Source organism: Saimiri boliviensis, chromosome 10 (genome assembly GCF_048565385.1).
Source record: "Saimiri boliviensis isolate mSaiBol1 chromosome 10, mSaiBol1.pri, whole genome shotgun sequence".
NCBI classification, from domain to species: Eukaryota; Metazoa; Chordata; class Mammalia; order Primates; family Cebidae; genus Saimiri; species Saimiri boliviensis.
In genome coordinates this window covers 36,255,388-36,275,172 of record NC_133458.1, presented here as the reverse complement: position 1 = coordinate 36,275,172, position 19,785 = coordinate 36,255,388, and the positions used below count along the sequence as shown (strand labels likewise).

Sequence of the window (19,785 nt, the reverse complement as noted above, 5' to 3'; positions counted from 1 at the left end):
CAGTAATTATAGTTATAATTTAATAATACTAATTGCAACAACAAAAACCCTCACTAGTTTCTAGAATGTCCCAGGTGCTTTATATCTGTTTTTTGTTTATTCACAGTCAACTTGCAAAGGAAGTACACTATTTCCATTTTACAGATAACTTGCTCATGCTCACAAACCCTAGTGATTAAAGTCCAAGGCAAAAAAAATCTAGTATTATTTGAACTATGAATATTTTAGGATATTCCTGTAGATAATTCTGAACAGTGAGAAGTGTAGAATCAATGAGCCAATGTATAGTGTAATATTTTTAATTTTCACATTAAATTTTTCACAACGACTTAGAAAGATACTACGCTTATTTAGTCTGCCATTTATCATACCCTGCTAGCATGGTTTTCAAACTTCAGATTCATTAGAATCATCTGGAAAGCTTCTTTTTTGTTTGTTTTTTAGGTTTTTTTAAGACAGAGTTTCACTCCTGTTGCCCAGGCTGGAGGGCAATGGTACAATCTTGGCTCACTGCAACCTCTGCCTCCCGGGTTCAAGCAAGTCTCCTGCCTCAGCCTCTCAAGTAGCTGGGATTACAGGTGCCCACCACCACACCTGGCTAATTTTTTTATTTTTAGTAGAGACAGGGTTTCACCACATTGGCCAGGCTGGTCTTGAACTCCTGACCCCAGGTGATTTGCTCACCTCAGCCCCCTAAAGTGCTGAGATTATAGGTGTGAGCCACATATACCAGATTGTTGGATCCCAAAACATCAGACTCTGTAGTTTTGGGTTAGAACCTGAAAATTTTACTAATAAATTCCCAGGTAATGCCAATACTGCTGCTTGGGAGACAACACTTTGAAAACCACTGCCTAGTACATTCAGCCGTTTCTGACACTGACCCACAGACTCTAGATAAGCAACAGATGATGGAAGTACAGAGACACAGGTGTTATTCCTGTGAGGGCATGGCTAGGGGAACCCATGGCTTACAGACTCCAAAGAGGGAGTCCAGCCTTGCAGCCCCCATATGCCAGAGATGCCGAATTTATTTTAGAATGGATTTAATGCGGGTAAACAATATTGCCAACACCCCTACACCCCTCCTCGCCAACCCCAGGAGATATCAAAGGTTGGTTTCCAGTGGAAATAGGTAAACAAGCTATTTAGATAAACTCCCCTACATTCCCTTGTTATCTGCTCTTTGCTATTAACTCAAGGTAAGAGGATTAGGCTGCCTTCAGCAGGAACTCTTTCCCAAAGCTTTTGTAAAACCTCCTGGCCTTTCAAGAAGGTTCACATCTTTCCTATATTTTTCCCCACCACCCTGACCAATCTCCTATAACCAATGTCCAAATCAAAGAGGTTTTTATTTTAAGTAGAATAATAAAAAGCAATAAATAACTACTTGCTATAGCCTGAAAAGAATATCTTAGATTATCTACTATGATAACCCGAATTCCCAGGTCCTAATCCCAACCAAGAATTTGGTCTCAGATTCCCCTCTATTTCCTCTTTCTGTTCTCACCTCTTTCAACATAGACTCCTCTTGTAGACCTCTCATTGCTTAGCCTCTTCTACTGACCCAAATTCCAGCCCTGTTTCTGCTTAGCCCTATGATCTCCAGGATTAACCAAGTTCCAGACCTAGGAATATAACACTGTCTGCCACTGACATCTTTCCTCTCTTTTTATTGTTGTTTGTTACTAACTTGTCTCAAATTTCTAGCAGGTGTTTTTCTTAGCAAATGAAAAGATACCAAATGCCTTAAACTTCTAAAAGCTGACAAAGTTTAATACACCACCTCCACCTAAGGCATTTTACTAACCCTTAAATGAAAGAAACAACAGTAAGCAAAATTTCCAGAATGCAGTTACAGGGAGTGTAGGGCAAGTATTTGAGGAATAAGGATTTACCAAAGAGAAACACCTCATTTACCTCACTTTTAAGGCTGCCTAGGATACCTTTATTTTTCAAAATATTTTGTGATTTGGGAAAAAGATGGTCTGATAACTTTTTTCAGTCTACCTCATACCTCATCTAGAAATGACTGACCATTTAAGGAAATGAGCATCTCAATGGTGTTTGGCTTATAAATCCTTCTCAGATTGACTTCCAGCCTCCATTGCACAACATACACTATAAAGTTTACATGATTTGAGGTAATTCAAAAACAGTCTACTTAAAATCCATTGAGTTCCACTGTATACTAGCCTGTGAGTACCTCACAATACAAGAATTCCATGTCAAATTACTTTAAGGAAACTTGCATACTATATATCCCTGTTCTTCTCACAGTGATCACCCATAATATTACATGGTATGAGGAACCCAAGAGCAAAGAAACCTGTTTAATGTCTCAGCATTTCCCAGACCTTTCTTGAGCACAGAACCAGTTGTTTGCTCCATCTGTTTGGTTTAGATTTTACTCATTACACTTACGAATTCCTTGGAACCAACTTTGAGAAATCCTGCTAAGATTGGATGATTGGATAAAAACTGCAGCTATGAAGAATTGGGATGCGTAGGAAGAATATGCTTAGGAGACAACTTTTTTCCAAACGCCATCACCATTTAAGGCAAACAAATTATTTGAAAATAATTATAAAGCTTTTTATTATACTGAAAATGTAAACCTTGCTTTAATTCAAGTTTTAGAAGACTCCTACTTTTGTACAGCTGAGATAAAGTACTTACTACAACCTTTCTCTAACTTCCATATCATTTGCTGAAACTTTGCCATGCCAGAGGTTGTATGTCCTAAAAGTGGGATAAGAGACTGAAAGGAGTGCATTTCTTTTTACCAGCAGATGGCTTTCTTTTAACCTTCCAATTGCATAATCGGAGCTGCCAAGACTGTCATACTGAGTGGGTCAGAAGTAAAATGATTTTTAAAAAATATATTTGTAAAATAATTTCTTTCAATTACCTGCTGGAACCAAAGATATAATCTCAAGTTATAAAGGCTAGCATTCAACAGGCACTTGTTGTGGTGCTCCACAAGACCTATTAAACCAATTAACTCCTATGGAATTGTAGTCAGGTCAAAGAAAAGCCGTGATTGAAGTTGAGATGGGAAGTTCTTTTTCTAACACAGTGCCTAACTAAGCAAAAACGGCTAGTCTGTCTCTAAAACAACATCTTCTTTTTTCCTAAGCTTAGAACTATTTCTGCAGTAGCGTTTGCCACCATATATAGGCTTTCCATTATATGATGAGAAATATTTGTCATTTTATTTTGCTGGACAGTATTTTTGGTTAATGTATATGTTTCCTTAATAAAATAAAGCAATGTCTCCTAATGCTGTTGCTGAATGCTTAGAGAATGAAGGGAGGGAAGGAGAGAGGAGTCAGAAGTCAGGAGCAGAAAGGCAATGAATGTTCCAGGAGACCAAAGAGACTTTAAGACTGAAATTTCAACAATAATCCCTTATTAAAAACCAATATAGAAATTTCTAATTTCTGAATTACCGGGCTAATTCTGAGTCATTTCCAAATGTCCTTGTCACTTGCTACTGTTTTACTGAGTCTGGTCTGAAATCCTGAAACTGCAGCACAACTTTTGAAGTTAAAAATTTTCTACCTTCCAACTTCATCCTCTACTATTTTGTCAGTATTTTGAGTGATCTAAACATGTTACCAACAAAGAATGAAATTTGTCTAATTTTCTCATCATTTACAAATGTGATCTTTGTACACAGTATTATTTTTAACCTGGAGTCAGCACACAGGAAGAATAAATTTAGGAAGGAAGGGAGGAGGGGTGGAGTTAAAGACATACGATATCTAAATGCGATTTGGAGAGCTTCAAACATCTCAGTGCTATTCTCAAATGATGTGTGTGAAAGGCATCTTGGTACAATAACTTTGGAGGGAGATTTGGTAAGACCTTACAAAAGAAACACACTGAGACACGCACAAACACACACATGTGCACACAAACACACACTTGTTATCGAAACTATTAATTCCATGAGAATACCTTAAGATTGTTCAGACTTTTTCTCCAAAGATAATTTTATTTCATTAAAAAACTGCTGTCAAACAGCATTACATGCTAAAGATAAATCTTTCACCCATTCCCTTTGGTCCAGGAATAATTTTGCTTTCAGAACTATGTCTTATAGATAAGCTCATCATCATATTCAAAGCAGGCAGCATTGCTTATAGTTGCCAAAGATGCTTTAAAAATTAATTGGTAGTTGGCATGGTAAATAAATAATGCTTTGTTTATACTGTGGTGTATTATACATTTATAAAAAATGAGGTGGATCTTTGCATGCATATATGGAAGGAGTTCCAAAATATAATTAAAAAACAATGAATTTGCAGAAGAGTGTGAGGAGTATTCTGGAGTAAAAATCTATGTGTGTGTGTTTGCATATATATATATATATATATATATATATATATATATATATACTTGCTCTTTTATACTTAGAAAATTTCTCACAGAGTTCTCTAGAAATATTACCATGGTTGATTCTGAAGCCTAGGAGTGGGATGGCTCCAGGGTCAGAAACAATTGTTTGCATGCACTTTTGTAGTACTAAAATTTTTTCATTTAAAAAAATCTAGATAATTTAAAATTTTTTATTAAAAGAACATTTTAGGACTTGAGGCTAAAGACACGTTTGTTCTAGATTGTTTAGATAGGAAAAAGGAGTCTTGTAAGATAAGCTTAAGGAAACTTATCTAAGCCATCCCAGTCTCTGTTTTACATACACTTGCTAACTTCATGTAATACAAGTAGATGGCCACCAAAACACTACTCTCCAGGAAGAGAAAACCAGACTCCTCCCATGACAATCTAAATGCACATCAACAACAGCAGTTAGAACGTAGAATAGAATATCAGAAATCTGGCTGCACAGCCAGATGCTCAGCACTTTCACTTCAGGGATCTCACCGTAACTAAAGGAACAATGGAACTGGCCACCAAACCCCTCTACACTGAAGGATATTCTCTACACACACACACACTAAAAAAAATGCTTAAAAACGAAAAGCAATGTTTAAATCTCCCTGGATAGGCTCACTATGTTCTTCATTTCAGCAAATTCAAAAGTGAAATACAAATCACATGAGCATACAGTTGTGTGGACCCATGCCAATAGACAAAGTAGGTAAATTCAGGGTTGTTTTTGTTCAATTGTTTTGTTTGTTTGTTTGTTTGTTTAGAGAGAGAGCCCATGTTGTTTGGTATGGGATCTACATTGGCTCATTTAAAGGATAATTGCAAAAATATAATTTTATATTGGAGAATGCAGATATAGATGAATAGTGTTTCTTTAAAAAATAGAAAGGAAGAAAGGAAGAAAGTCAATCAGTTCTTGATACTTAGTTACTAATTTTTTTAAGGACATGAGTTTAAATGAAAAGGAGTTGGCAGCTGGTTTCCTGAGCTACCAATCTGGTCTTCATTTCATTAAGTTACTCAGATCGGGATAAATGAAAATATAAGTAAAGTAATAGTTACTTTTCTTTTGACACAACTGAAAGAAACAATAATGAAATAATTTGATCTCACTGTAAAGACTTGATTATAATTTTTAAATGCACAAGCCAGCTCCAAGGTAGTTTATTGATTTTACTGATAAATATTAACTGAAATAAAGTACTTAAAAAGATAGAGAGGTCATTTTCAATAGTTGCATGTGAAACTATGTGAAAGCCGGCATGTGAAAGCTGGCTTTCACATGTACCCCAAAACCTAAAACACAATTTTATATATATATATATATATACACACATATATATAAAATTGCATATATATATATATATATATATATAGGCTGAAAATAGGATTATACAAGAGTTCATTCACTGTTTAAAAAATAATAATTTATAAATGTTAACAGGAAATTTATTTTTCTTCTCCTACAGAAAGCTAGACTGGCCAGGATCCGGGCAGCCAAAAGTGGAAGCGCAAATGCTTACATGCAGAGCAAACGGAATGGTTTACTCAGTAATCAGCTGCAGGTAGGATCAAGCACTTCTCTTTTTTTAATGTTCAGTTTATTGGTTTCATATTGATTTAGTTCTACTTCCATATAATTTTATTATGACAATGGCTATCAAAACAAGTGTTTTTTGTTGTTGTTGTTTTTAATTTGACCCTATACATCCCAGTTGGCTATAGCAGGTTAGAAACCGCACTGTGAAATATTGCCAGTGAATCATGATGTCTATTTATCATTGGGCAATATTTCTACACTGTCTCATATTAACAAAGTAAAGGTAAAAAATGCTCAATAATTCAAATGCCTAGTTCTTTTTTTATTTCAAGTTTACTTATCTTCCTTAACGTTCATTTGGGTCAGGGATTGGGGTGGGTGGCTAAAATAATGTCTTGTTTTACTTCACAACAAAGAAAGAACACCATTCAGTGTTAGGAAGGTCATATGACATAAACTACAATCTCAGAACATTTATTTTTACCCCAGAACTTTCCTTTAATATTTACGATTCCAATCTTCACTTTTACTTACAAAACAACCTTTATTTACGTACATGCGCATAAATGCAGTTTCAACATTTCCTAAGCACTAGGTTAAATTTGATTATCAAAACATAACAGCTTCCCATCTTACAAACACAGTTGGTAGTTGAATGAGTAAGAGAGATTTAAAATTTCAATTCAGGGAGGCATGTCTAAAAGACCAGACCATTCATTTGATGAAATTGAAAATGCCGATCATCCAACTTCACAGAAACTGCAACATTTGTACCTTCCTAGTTAAAAAAAAAAAAAATAAAACGTTGCCAGTTAATAGAGCAGATCTCTCTGTGGAAATGTGTAGCCGAGTTCGGGTTGTTTGCAAATAAAACAGAAAGCTCTTCTGCCTTCTCTTTGTTAACAGTCCTCAGAGGATGAGCAGGCTTTTGTTAGCAAATCCGGCTCCAGCTTTGAAACTCAGCACCACCACCTGCTTCACTGCCTGGAAAAAACCACGGTAAGGAGACAGCATGACTGCCTTCCTCTGCTCTCTGACAGTAATTCCATTTGTTTTTGTGCATACTTAATGCTTCCGAGTGTGATTTTACTGTCTGCATTACTGGAAAACATACTAAAAAAACAAACAAACAAAAACCCGACAATATTTGAAATTACTTGGAAAGACTGTAATGACATTTCAACTTGAAAAGTATTTTAGAAACTTATTTAGAATGTTTTATTCTTAGCAGCTATCTTAACTCTAGTCTAAGAAGTCACTTAATGCAGATGAAGATTGGTCTTCCAACAGTGAATCCTACACAATATCATTTTCCGTGATTCTTAAAATGCTGATTAGATAGAAAAAAAAAGTAATGATGCTTGAGGGTTCCTAACATCTAGGTCAAGGGTATAGCAATAGCAATAACAAAAAATAGAGACAATGGAATACAAGCATTTGTTTCATTCACAGCCATAATGAATAGAGATAATAGAAACTACTCTCATTAGAAAAATGACTAATGTAATCACTGGTATGCCCCTGGAGTGAGTATGTATTTCTTCGCGTACAAGCCCTCATTTCAACCTCCTCATTGGCAAATGTACCAATTTCTTAGCCAGTTTGATCATCACAGTCTATGATGATCACAGAGAACAAAACCTTCACCCTATTTGAATCATGTCAGCCCACTCACTCTCGGGCAACACATGATTTTTCTTCTCAGTTCCAAAGGATTACCTGTCCATGTACTTATTTGCCAATAGAGTCATTCAGCAAATATTTACTACTTACCAACTATGTGCCCAATAGCGAGCCAGATCCAAGAAACGCCATGAAATGAGGTGTGGCCTCTGCTGCCATTTAGCCTCCATTTGTAAAACAAAACCCCAGACAGACAGCGGTGTTACTGGAAAAGAGCAGTGAACATGGAAAGTAACAATGGTACCACAGTCAAGGGAGCAAAGGGGGCAGAGCCATGTGGGGACAGGTCAGGCAATGCTTCCTGGAGGAACTTAAGTAGTGACCTGCAGGGTGACTAAGAGTTAACTAGGCAGAGCAATGAAGATTGAATAACAGGTGATATAAGCACCCAAAGAAGAAAAGAACTCAGCCTAGGAGGAAGTGAAAAAATTTGAGGGTGGTCAGAAGGAGAGAGTGTAGCATGGCAAAAGAAGATGTGAAGGGAAAGGCAGTGGCCAGGTATGTTAGGCTTTGCAGGCATGTGAACAATTTTTATCTTTAGCCCATGAAAATTATTTAACGGTTTTAAACAACATAGTAACAGGATTATACTTGCGTTTTTAAATAAAGATATGGACAGGTCTATAACCTAGTAGGATAAATTTGAAAGTTAAATGATAGATTAATAATAAAATGTTGGGTGGGTGCGGTGGTTCATGCCTGTAATCCCAGCACTTTGGGAGGCCAGGGTGGGTGGGTCACCTGAGGTCAGGAGCTCAAGACCAGCCTGGTCAACATGGTGAAACCCTGTCTCTACTAAAAATACAAAAAAATCAGCCAGACGTGGTGGTGGGAGCCTGTAATCCCAGCTACTCAGGAGGCGGAGGTAGGAGAATTGCTTGAACCCAGGAGGCAGAGGTTACAGTGAGCTGAGATGACGCCATTGCATTCCTGCCTGGACAACGAAGTGAGACTCCACCTCAAAATAATTAAATAAATAAAATGTTTTTATTCATATCTTTTTTGTTTTCATTATTTTCCTTTTTTAAGGGCTTTTTTAAAATCAAAAATCACTTAACACCAACTAATATAGTTTTTACTGAGCTATCTACAAAAGTATGTAGTAACCTATAGCAGAATGTCTCCTGCACTTAGAGTCACTGATGAGATTAATTAGAATCTCATGCATTGTAACTTAGGTATGTGAAACCATGCATTATAAAAGAAGAAAACAGATTGTGAATCTTTTGTGCACTGTTTTTTCTTTGAAATTTAATATTTAACATGAAATTCTGTCTTGCAGGTTATATTATTCTCTAGACTTTAAAGACTAGAATGTTAAATTTCATTTATTTCAAAATGCTTGTCTCAGCAAACAAATGACAAAATGAGTAACTAAAATGTAATCTAGTTCTTATTAGCCAGTGTCTTGCTTCAATTGTTTTACTAATACTTTAGGATGAGAGACGGTTAAGTGGAATTTGGTATGTGCAAAGCCTTCCATTGTAAGACTACCCCTACCCACGCAAAGAAAAACGAAATACTAATTGAGGTCATTCTCTCATAGTTCAAACCAAAAATGCTTTCTCTTATATTTATAAGGTGAAATTCTTGCATAAGCATTTCAGGGAGCTTTTTGTTAAATGTTTTAAAAGCAAAATTGATACCATGTTTCTATCAAATATGATATGTGAAATGATGCCTATTACTGTTTGCTACCGGGCTGAAAGTTAGGAAACTGGGATGAAAAAACCCCGAACGCGTACAGAGATCATGAGTACAGCCAGTGATGCCAGGGATGCATCACAGAGATTACAAAAAAGGCCACAAAAGTTCAATGCTAATCCCTTCTGGGTCAAACACAAAGTGACACATTCAGCAGACAATTATATTTTTCTTACATAAATAATAAGTTATATTTTCTACACTGAGCATTTTTAGAGGAACATATAAAAAATACATAGTGTCTTAGAAATCTCATTTTCCAATTTAGAAATGTTTTCATCTCGTGTGAAAATGTTTGCTAATATATAACAGACAATCTAACTTGAGGCATTCTATTAAAATAAGCTCTTTTCCGTAACTTCAACCTGTTTAAAAAATAAAGTCTGTGGAAATTTATAACTTCCCTGTAGGTTTAATCTACATTCGTTTTTAAGAGTTTTTTTTTCCCCTTAGCTTATACCTTCCTATATTTAAATAAATAAATGATATTTCAAGATAAATTTAGTCAATAAAGAGACATTAAATCAGCCTATAGATGTCAATCTCTCGGTCTAACTACAGAGATATTTCCACATAAATGCCAAAAAGGAAGTGGTTTGATATTCTAATTTTTATGAAAATGGTTTTATTTAAACATCGTATCAAGTCTAACTGTACTTGGGCATATTTGAGCTTTAAAAATAAAGCTGTGTACTTCCTTTTTAAAAATATGCTTCTCTGTTTCTTCATTTACTTACAATTGTGGAACAGAATCATGAGTTTGTGGACGAACAAGTCTTTGAAGAAAGCTGCATGGAAGTTACAACTGTTAATCGTCCTTCAAGTCACAGTCCCTCACTGTCTTCACAACAAGGAGTCACCAGCACTTGCTGTTCACGAAGACACAAAAAAACTTTTCGCATCCCCAATGCCAACGTGTCAGGAAGCCATCGAGGTAGTGTACAAGAACTCAGCACGATTCAGATCAGATGTGTGGAGAGAACACCTCTATCTAACAGGTACCTGAGATTAATCTGTGCTGTCTACACACCTGTGCCGGTTCCCAGGGTGTGTCTTCTGCACTCATGTTGCCACTTATGTGGCATCTGAATCCCTAGCTCCTATAGTTCCGGCAGATGCAAAACTGGCATTGTAACAAGTAGGAAAATGGTTCTACTGGCATATCCATAAAGGGTTAAAAGTAACAGTTATATCAGTATTAAAAGAGTCTAAAGAAGAAAAGATGGTTGGGTGCACATAAATGTGTTTTTCTCTCTTCCACTCCACGACTTTTTCTTATTTGGGCAAGGACTTTATACTCATGAGTCCCTTATGTATTAAAATAGTCTGAAATGATGGTGGACACTACTAAAAGAAACAAATGAAATTGAGATCAATATGGCTAAAAATTATTTACAGCACCTAAAAATATACACACTCTAACAGTAAAAAATGAAAACTCTCCCTACACATATCTTTTCTATCAATATATAATTTTGATCATAAAGGTATTTTTGGCCATATCAAATGCAAAATCAACATAATCCAAAAAATAAAATACTTAAATTGTTTACCTCCGGTTAGTTTGTGAACAATTTAAGTAAAACTTCCATATTGAGATTTTCCTTTTGCTTTCCCTTATTCACTATTTTTACCACAAACATGTAAAAAGAAAAAGTAGTACATTTAAACAATATATGTCATTAAAAAAATCACTTTCTGCCAAAATAATTTTATTTTGCTCTTCACATTGAATAGCGTATATTGTTAGAGTGAGAGTCTGTAAATTCAGTCCTACTTCTTTGCTGGAATTCAAAAGTCTTTGTTGAAAACCTGGATGAGATTCTGAATTCAGGTGATGTTGATTTACATAAACTGGATGTCTCTGAGGCTAAATTAAAATTTGGAGCCATAAGACTTCTGTCTTCAAGATATTTTAGCTTTGCAGTCTTATATCCTTTATCAAAAGAAATCAACAGTGGAAAAGTCTCTAGAAAAAAAAATCTTAGGACACAAACAACCTAATTATGTTTTCCATGAAAATAAAATAATTAGTTTCAAGCTTCTCCTCTCTCCTTTCCCATTTATCCCCTTCTCCATATAGAGTATACAATTCATGCAAGAATACCATTTGGGAAAACCTTGAAATATTAGATATTAATAGCTAATTTTTTTTTTAATTTTTGTAATATGTTGTCATCATTAAGTTGAGAGATTTGGGGACATTACATATCCCCAAAAGACATAAAAATAAAAACATTCTGTGGTCAAAAGAATTAAGAAATCTCTATGATATGGCTCTTTCACAGCAGTTTCTCAGACCTCTCAGAGGTCGTGTCTTAAAACTACTTTGCTCAGTCCAGGCTGTCCAAATCTTACTTGATGCTCTTTCTTCTTACATTTTTTTTTTTTAGAATACATTCAGTTTGATAAATATTGGATGGGACTAAGTTGAAGTGTCTTTTAGAAATTTATTTAATGTTAATAACTGACTAATGTTCACCTTAACATAGATTAAGGTTTGGTGTTTGATATTTTTAATTATAGTAACTTTTCTTAGATAATTATATATTTCTATAAGCATTACAACACATATTTCTCAGTTGTATGAAAAAAAATTTAAGTAAACAACTTACTTTCCTAAATCTTTTTTTTTTTTCCTATCAGCCGATCCAGTTTAAATGCCAAAATGGAAGAGTGTGTTAAACTAAACTGTGAACAACCTTATGTGACTACAGCAATAATAAGCATCCCGACACCTCCAGTTACCACACCAGAAGGAGACGACAGGCCAGAGTCTCCTGAGTACTCAGGAGGAAATATTGTCAGAGTCTCCGCTTTGTAAGACAATTGGAATAAAGTCTAAGAGAATTTGAACCCTGGCTATGAAAAGAATCTCAACATAGAAGAAAGAAGAAACAATAAATATTCCGCAGATTAAGGCAGCAAAGCAAGAAGGTTGGTAGTGAAACAAAAACAAAGCTTCGATTCTTAAGGATGTGAATAAAACCACCAAATGGCATTTCTAGACAGTTTGACCTGTTATACAGAGTAATATTCTGTGGCCCTTTGACTTTGTGAATGAGCACAATGAAATGCCACCTATTGATGCTTCTTATGATCAGAACTCTTTTTTAATAAAATAAATAAAATAAATCTTTGAACATAATGTTCCAGTTGAATGCAAAACAAAAAAAAATATGGAAAACATTTTGATAAAATTTTTTCCTGTTAAAACCATGAACATTGGCTATGATGAAGATTATTACATGTGAAAAAAAAAAAAAAAACTCACATGACATATTTGTATTGACTGAAGGAAACCATCATAATGCATGCTAGAATTCTTTGAAGCAGTGATCTCAGTTTCCTTATGTTGTCTTCAGAATAGGCATGATAAACTATAATTGTAGAAAGGGGTAATTTCTGTGCACTTACAACAAGCTGAGTGTTCATGTTCCATGGTGAGCTGTGCAAATAAACTCCTTTTAGAACTGCAGTATTTCTCATGGGGATGCTCATTAGTAAATCTAAAGTGTTCAGATAGTTCAGTATTAATTATCATTTAACTTTGCACCTAGATACTGTTACAACTGCAATAATTCATTGTACAACTGTTGTATCAGGAATCAGGATTTTTTTGTTGTACTTTCCAGATCTTTATAGATACGGTAAGAGCCATGTTCGTAGAAAAACTTTTGGTGTGGCCAGGTTTTAGGTAACTTTTTAATCCAAAACTATTGTGCCATAAATGTTTTTCAGTAATATTCTTTGGTCCATTGTATTCCTGTGACACAGTGCATTATCTGTTCTTGTATTTCTATAGCACCTTTATATTGGGTTTATCATCATCAACAAGACTAATGTTTACTGTAGTTTAAGTGACTTCCCTACATTTGTATTTCCAAATAAATTATCTTGTAAGTAGATTGTCATCAATCCCCTTATCAAAAACTAGAAAAAAAGGAGTTGACCCATATAAATTATCTCTAACGTCTTTGTTGTTTATGGAAAAGCCCAGATCCTGGATATATCACTATGTATTTTATGAAAAGAATTGACTGGGACTAATATCACAGGCTCAGTGATTTCAGAATCTTACTTGATGTATTATTTATTTTGCTTTAGATCTTGAATACATTTTGAGAATCACTGACGTGAATTGAAATGTAGAGATAAACTGGAGTGCTTTATTTGGCAATATTTGATGAAGGCATGCTTTCTACATTATTCAGGAAGGCAGAACGAATTTATCTCAAAAAGGTTCCTGTGTATTGCAAGGTACAATTTTCTCCAGTAAATCAGAAGGACAGGAGTTTGATGATGCAAAGTTGATCTCTGTACATTTAAGTGAAAAGTCTTTATAACTTTTCACCCTTAAAATATTTCAGCAGACATGTCTGCACGTGACAGTGTAAAAAAAATTTAATGTCAAATGCAAAGTTTTTGTTCATTCCAAGCCACCACTGTAAGGAATAAAGCTTAGCTTCTGTACATGGAAAGATTTAATACTTATCCCTCTATTAGAGATGAGATATTTTAAATGCTTATCATATTTTCTCATAAAAAGGGATTAATCCAACCATTTTCAAGTAAAGCCAGAAGTTTTTGATTCCCATTTCTAGAATAGCTTCTAGAACAGTGCTATGCACATAGTAGATCTTAATAAACATTTGCTGAGTGAAAGTAAGATAAACTTAGCTATCTCTTGGGAAGAACTGGCTTTATTCCTAGTACATCTTTTAAAAAGTTACTAATCTTCCAGCAGTGCAAATATTAACAATTATATTAACACCTGCCTCATGCCACTTTATGCTTCTAGAGCAATGTCTAGTGGAACTTATTTGATGGCATTTATTGAAAACTTTTTAAAAAGTAGACTAAGAGACCGCAGTCAGGAATACTTATGTCTTTTGATTCCCAATGGAAGTTCTATTTTCATGTTCTTAATATTACATAAAAGAAAATGCAATTAGATTACTTTGATTAACAATTCTGCCACATGTTTTGATTTATCACTTATCCAAAATTATTGATTTTATTAGGCTTTTGGAAAAGAAAAAAACCTTTTTTGATGTTTTAGGTGATTTAAAAATATACTGTGTTGGTGGTGAATGACTATTGATGACTGTGTTAAGTGCATCTGTATTGTAAGTGAAATGTAATTATTTCTGTGTACCATATGGAGTAACTAAGGTCATTGTTTTTGACAATTTTGTTCGAAATTCATATATCTTATTTCAAAGGATAGCATAATACCTGCATTATGCTGGAAAAAATAGACCTTTGGAGAATACTTAAATAAAACATGTGCATGCTTGAACAGGAGAAAATGGTTGACTGTCGCCCTATTTTCTTAGATTTCATTCCTTTCCCAAAATTAGGATATGCCACACTCATAATACACATGTGGGAGGACACTGTGAAACGTACAACTCAAAGGAAACAACAATTGAAAGTAATGCTTAACTCTCATCTGAATGGGTGGAGACTGTAGCTTTTGCCAGTAACGGGTATTAAGGCAGACATTTTAACAGAAAAGACAGTATCAACTAAGGAAAGCCAGTCCCTAAACCTTATATACTTCTTAAACACCACTATTTGAATTAAACAGAGAAGTTCTGAGGTAATGGTTTTGGTCAGAAATTAATTAAATTCTTAATCAAAGGCTTTATTTAAGAAAGCAAGGTGATTTGTCTAGCTATTTGTGTGTATGTATGTATATATGTAGATACATATTTATTCATACACATACACATAGATTTTCATTCATTTTTAATATGCATACACTAGTGGCTTCTCAATATTCTGGCAAGGATAAAAAGCAAGAAAATGTTAAGAGTTTATTAGAAGAAGGAAAAAGACAAAGGAAATTATTTAGTAGAAAGACTGATTTCAACTGGTGATATATATGATCCTCTTGGTGGATAGTCTCTATATTTTCTTGTTAATTATTTTCATTTATAGCCTTTGATATATTAGGTGTCAATCTTGCATTAAAAAGTTCAAAACATCTCCCCATTCCTTCAACTTAGTCACAATGTTGGCTTAGAAATAACCTCTGGGGAGTTATAATATGTCTGCCAGTAACATCGCTTAAAAGAATAAAATAGGATTCTTGAAATTAAATTGATGGCTCCTCAGAGTTTCATAAGAAAGGTGTCTTCTCTTCCCTACAGTGCCATTAAGGTGTTTGTTTTATTAACTCACAGGTACAAATATGGTTATTACTCTGCACTGTGTAAACATCTGAATTTTCAACACAATTATGTAGGCACACTGTATTTTTTTAATGAAAGTTTAAATTGTTTCTGCAAAGGTTTAAATCGTATCTACTTCAGCTGGTTGTATTAGGATAGTAAAATATTCTTTACAGAGTTAGCTTTTTTACTTCTAAGAAATTACAAGTTTTGAACAGCAAGTTTGCTTAAGATAACTGTAAGATATAATCATTATCAAATATTCTAGTTGAAAATAGCATTAAATCCATATCATACCTTTAATCTTCTTCTTTACTGCCTGCTCTGCCTTTTTTCTCCATTATCTTCAAGCATTAATTATTATTATAGCAGATTATTCTCCCCCTTTCCCTAATTACTTCTTTCTCTAGCTTCTCTATGGAAATGCTTCAGGTAACTAATATTCATTCTACATATAATTCAATTTCTTGAATACAGATGATGGGCCACACATAGTGATAGATGCCAGAGAAATACAGATTAAGGAACCAGATCAAATCCTTTTTAAGGAATTACATAGTGGAAAATATCTCAACTCTCTTCTTTACACTACTACTCATAATCTTACACTTCAAATTTTCACTTTTCCATTTTGACAGTCACTCTTCTACTTCAGTCTCCTGAACACATCTCTCCAACAGAGGTTACATGATGATACTGTTCTTCAAGGTGTTTTCTAAAATATTTTCATCACATTATTAAAATCTTTCTTCGGTAGGCAATGGTTCTCTCTCTATTGGACTGGCAGGCAGGGAAAATGAATTCCTACCTGCCCAGAGAAAGAACAGGAAACAGAGTAAAACAAAACCCAAAAGAGGAGGCGCTTCATGTTTATGTATCATGTTAAAGTTAAAAGGAAAAAAAACTTTCTCAAGTATCCACTCTACCTTTTCAACTATAATTTCAAAGAATGTATAGGACGCTATTAAAATAGTTCTGCAGGAGGACTAATACACCACACCTGAAATTCTATCATCTGATTAATCCTATTGAAATATCTGAGTGATTGTGAAAACAGAAAGGTAAGTCTGTAATCAGGGGCACTCACCAAAAAAGGTGGGCCTGGTTGGTTCACATCAATTCCAAAGGAAAAGGAGGGCTGAAGAAGGATATTGAATGAGTAGGTGACAAATATTTGGAGGGAGATTTGGAGGAACCCTGGAAGACGAAAGTAGGATATTGACAAGGGCTACAAGATGGTAGAGGCATCCTTGGGCTTTGACTCTAATTGAAAATTCAGAATTTTGGCCTGGCGCAATGGCTCATACCTGCAATTCTAGCACTTTGGGAGGGCAAGACAGGTGGATTACTTGAGGTCAGGAGTTCAACAGAAGCCTGGTCAACTGGTGAAACCCTGTCTCTACTAAAAAAAATAAAAAAATAAATAAATAAAATAGCAGGATGTCATGGTGCATGACTGATTGTAATCTCCACTACTTGGGAGTCTGAGGCAAGAGAATTGCTTGAACTGGAGAGGTGGAGGTTACAATGAGCTGAGAATGTGCCACTACATTCCTGCCTTGGCAAAAGAGAGAAACTCCTTCAAAAAAAAGAAAGAAAGAAAGAAAGAAAAGCCAGAATTTAGAGTTTGATTTAGACTAATTTAATGCCTTGATTAGACCTACACATTTCGGCACCAAACATTCGTTTACCCTATTAGCAGTTTTTAATAGTCATACACCAATAATTCCCAAACACCTCCTAAGCTACCTACAAAACAAAGAACAGAACTCTAAAACTACCAGAATAAGGTATTTCTCCAAGACATGTGAAAGTGAGTTGAAAGAGCCAAGGCTGAGTGGACCTTGAATTGAGTAGTGGGCTTTGTTAAATTTCCCAATCAGAGACACCTTCTTGGAGAGGCAGAAGATTTCATTATGAAGGATGTAACAATTTCAAAAGTGAAAATGTCATGTGCATCATAATTTTACACAGCAATCACTCTGGACATACATTAATTTATTGCCAATCAATTTGATTTTTAAAAAAAGTAAACTCACAGAAGTAAAATCCTAATGCACACATTTCAATTTATGCTTTCTTTCTTCAATAGATTAACAGTGAGTACTAAATAATGATGATTCCAACAACCATGAAAAGATAGAAATAATGACCATTAACTTTATTGGATATTAAATATAGGCTAAGCACTGTGCTAATGATTTCACATGTATCAATACATTTGGTTATTATTAGCCACATTTTATGTTGGAAAACTACTACTGAAAAATTATGAGTCTGAGTTTTCCTAATTTAGATAATATAAAAGTTTAAACTGAATTATGTATTTCTATGACAGAGTTCTATTGTGTAGCATTATTGATATGATTTTTTCTTTTAGACTAAAAGAGAAATGAAAGGAAATGGGGATGGGACACAGAGGGAGTCCTGGGCATATCTGTGCTCTAGTGATTACAGTGTCATTATCAAAGATGATCATTTTTTCTTCCCATTTTCTTTAGTCTAACACATTTTATCATCTTGTAGTGTTCTGATAATAACTGCTTTCTAATTGACTATTGGTAAATTGAAATAAAATGGAACCTAGCTGGGAAATATATTACTGTCCTAATTGACAAATATTTTTCCAACAACTCCATATCAGTACAGCATACCCATTTAGTTTATTTTCCAGTGACAGAGATAATTACATGTTAGAGCACCTATTATTTCTCACTTGCTCCCCTTTTTAAATAAGGTCTGCCAAAATTTTCAAGGTTGTTCATTAGGGCTGCAGTTATAGCCTGCAGCATCTAATTGGTGCACAGTTCAAGTCCTGGAGGCTGGTAATGAAACTGAAATATTTGGAATTAATATCAATAACCACAATTCTCACGCTTCATTATCTTTTGTATCTTCCTAAATTCTTGCCAGCAAAAATTTCAGAGGATGACAACAAAGTACCTACTGGCATTTAATACCACACACAAAAGAAGGTGCAGAGAGATTCAGCTTAGGCAAAATAAGTGCATAACTCAGTATCCTAAATTAAAACAATATAATTAAAATATGATTGGATTTTTTTCAATCCTGTTGTTCCAACCCATCCTCACAAACATTTCCAAAATTTTTCTGAAGGTCATTGAAAATTTTTGTTTGTTCCTAATACAATAAAAAACTCCAATAAAGGTGTAAACACAGACATTTGATTTATTCAGAACTGTAGAAAATTTAATGTACCTTTTAAAATGATACTTGGGATATAAGTACTTGCCATAAAACTTCTTACTTGGGCTTGATCGTTTGCTTGTTTTATGTTCCAAAATAACACTGGTCTATTAAATAATATCTCTTTACTTTCCACTTCAATCTTTCCCTTTCTACTTCTCAAATGGTAAATGTATTCATTGTAAATATCAATATTGTGTCCAAAATTTTCTTTACATGAGAAATTAAGATGCAATCATAATTTAAAAGACATGTATAGGAAATTAATGTCACATATAGCTGATTATTGTCAAATTCTGATGATGAATTATATAAATTTATTAAATTTATATAATTTAATTATATATTTTCTAAAATATGCAAATTTTATTATAAAATAATAGAAGTTCCCCAAGTTGTCATACAGAAGGATGCAAACTGCTAATACACCACAGCTAGACCCTTAAACAAAAATCACACTACACTATGAAAACGAGTCACACATATACAAAAACAAGTACATGGTGTCACAGGCCACATAGCAATGTTTCAGTTAAGGATGAACTACATATTTGAGGGTGGTCCCAACAGATTATAATACTGTATTTTTACTCTACCTTTTCTATATTTAGTTTCACAAATACTCATCATTGTGTTGCCATTGCCTACAGTATTCAGTACAGTAACATGCTGTACAGGCTTGTAGCTAAGAGCAATAGGGTTTACCATATAGCCTAGGTGTATAGCTTTACCATATAACCTAGGCTATACTATCTAGGTTTGTGTACATCCACTCTATGATGTTCTCACAAGGACAAAATAGCCTAATGACATGTTTATCAGAACTCATCCCTGTTTTTGTGTGTGTGTGCGTGTGTGTGTACACATATGTGTATATTAGACAGCTCTTCTAATATCTAAAATGAAATTAATTTATTTATCTGAATGTACAGGAGTCCACTAATGAGAGACAAGTGAGAGAAATGGATTTATGAGTTACTAGAAGAACTTGAAACCATATATCATTTGGAGAAAACAGAGTTTGGAAAACCAGAAGAATTCAATGTCATGCCATTTTCTTCGGCTATCTTATTT

The 19,785-nt window shown here is 34.3% G+C and overlaps 1 protein-coding gene across 1 annotated transcript in view; it reads left to right on the top strand.

Annotated features, from left to right (window-relative positions):
- Positions 1-17,116, top strand: part of KCND2 (potassium voltage-gated channel subfamily D member 2) — a 498,286-nt gene extending 481,170 nt beyond the window's left edge. The window contains exons 3-6 of the mRNA XM_010343790.3: positions 5,868-5,963; positions 6,845-6,937; positions 10,076-10,323; positions 11,972-17,116. Coding sequence (XP_010342092.3) covers positions 5,868-5,963; positions 6,845-6,937; positions 10,076-10,323; positions 11,972-12,149 — 615 coding nt within the window. The 3' untranslated portion in view covers positions 12,150-17,116. The remainder of the gene's footprint in view (positions 1-5,867; positions 5,964-6,844; positions 6,938-10,075; positions 10,324-11,971) is intronic.
- The last annotated feature ends 2,669 nt before the right edge of the window (positions 17,117-19,785 follow it).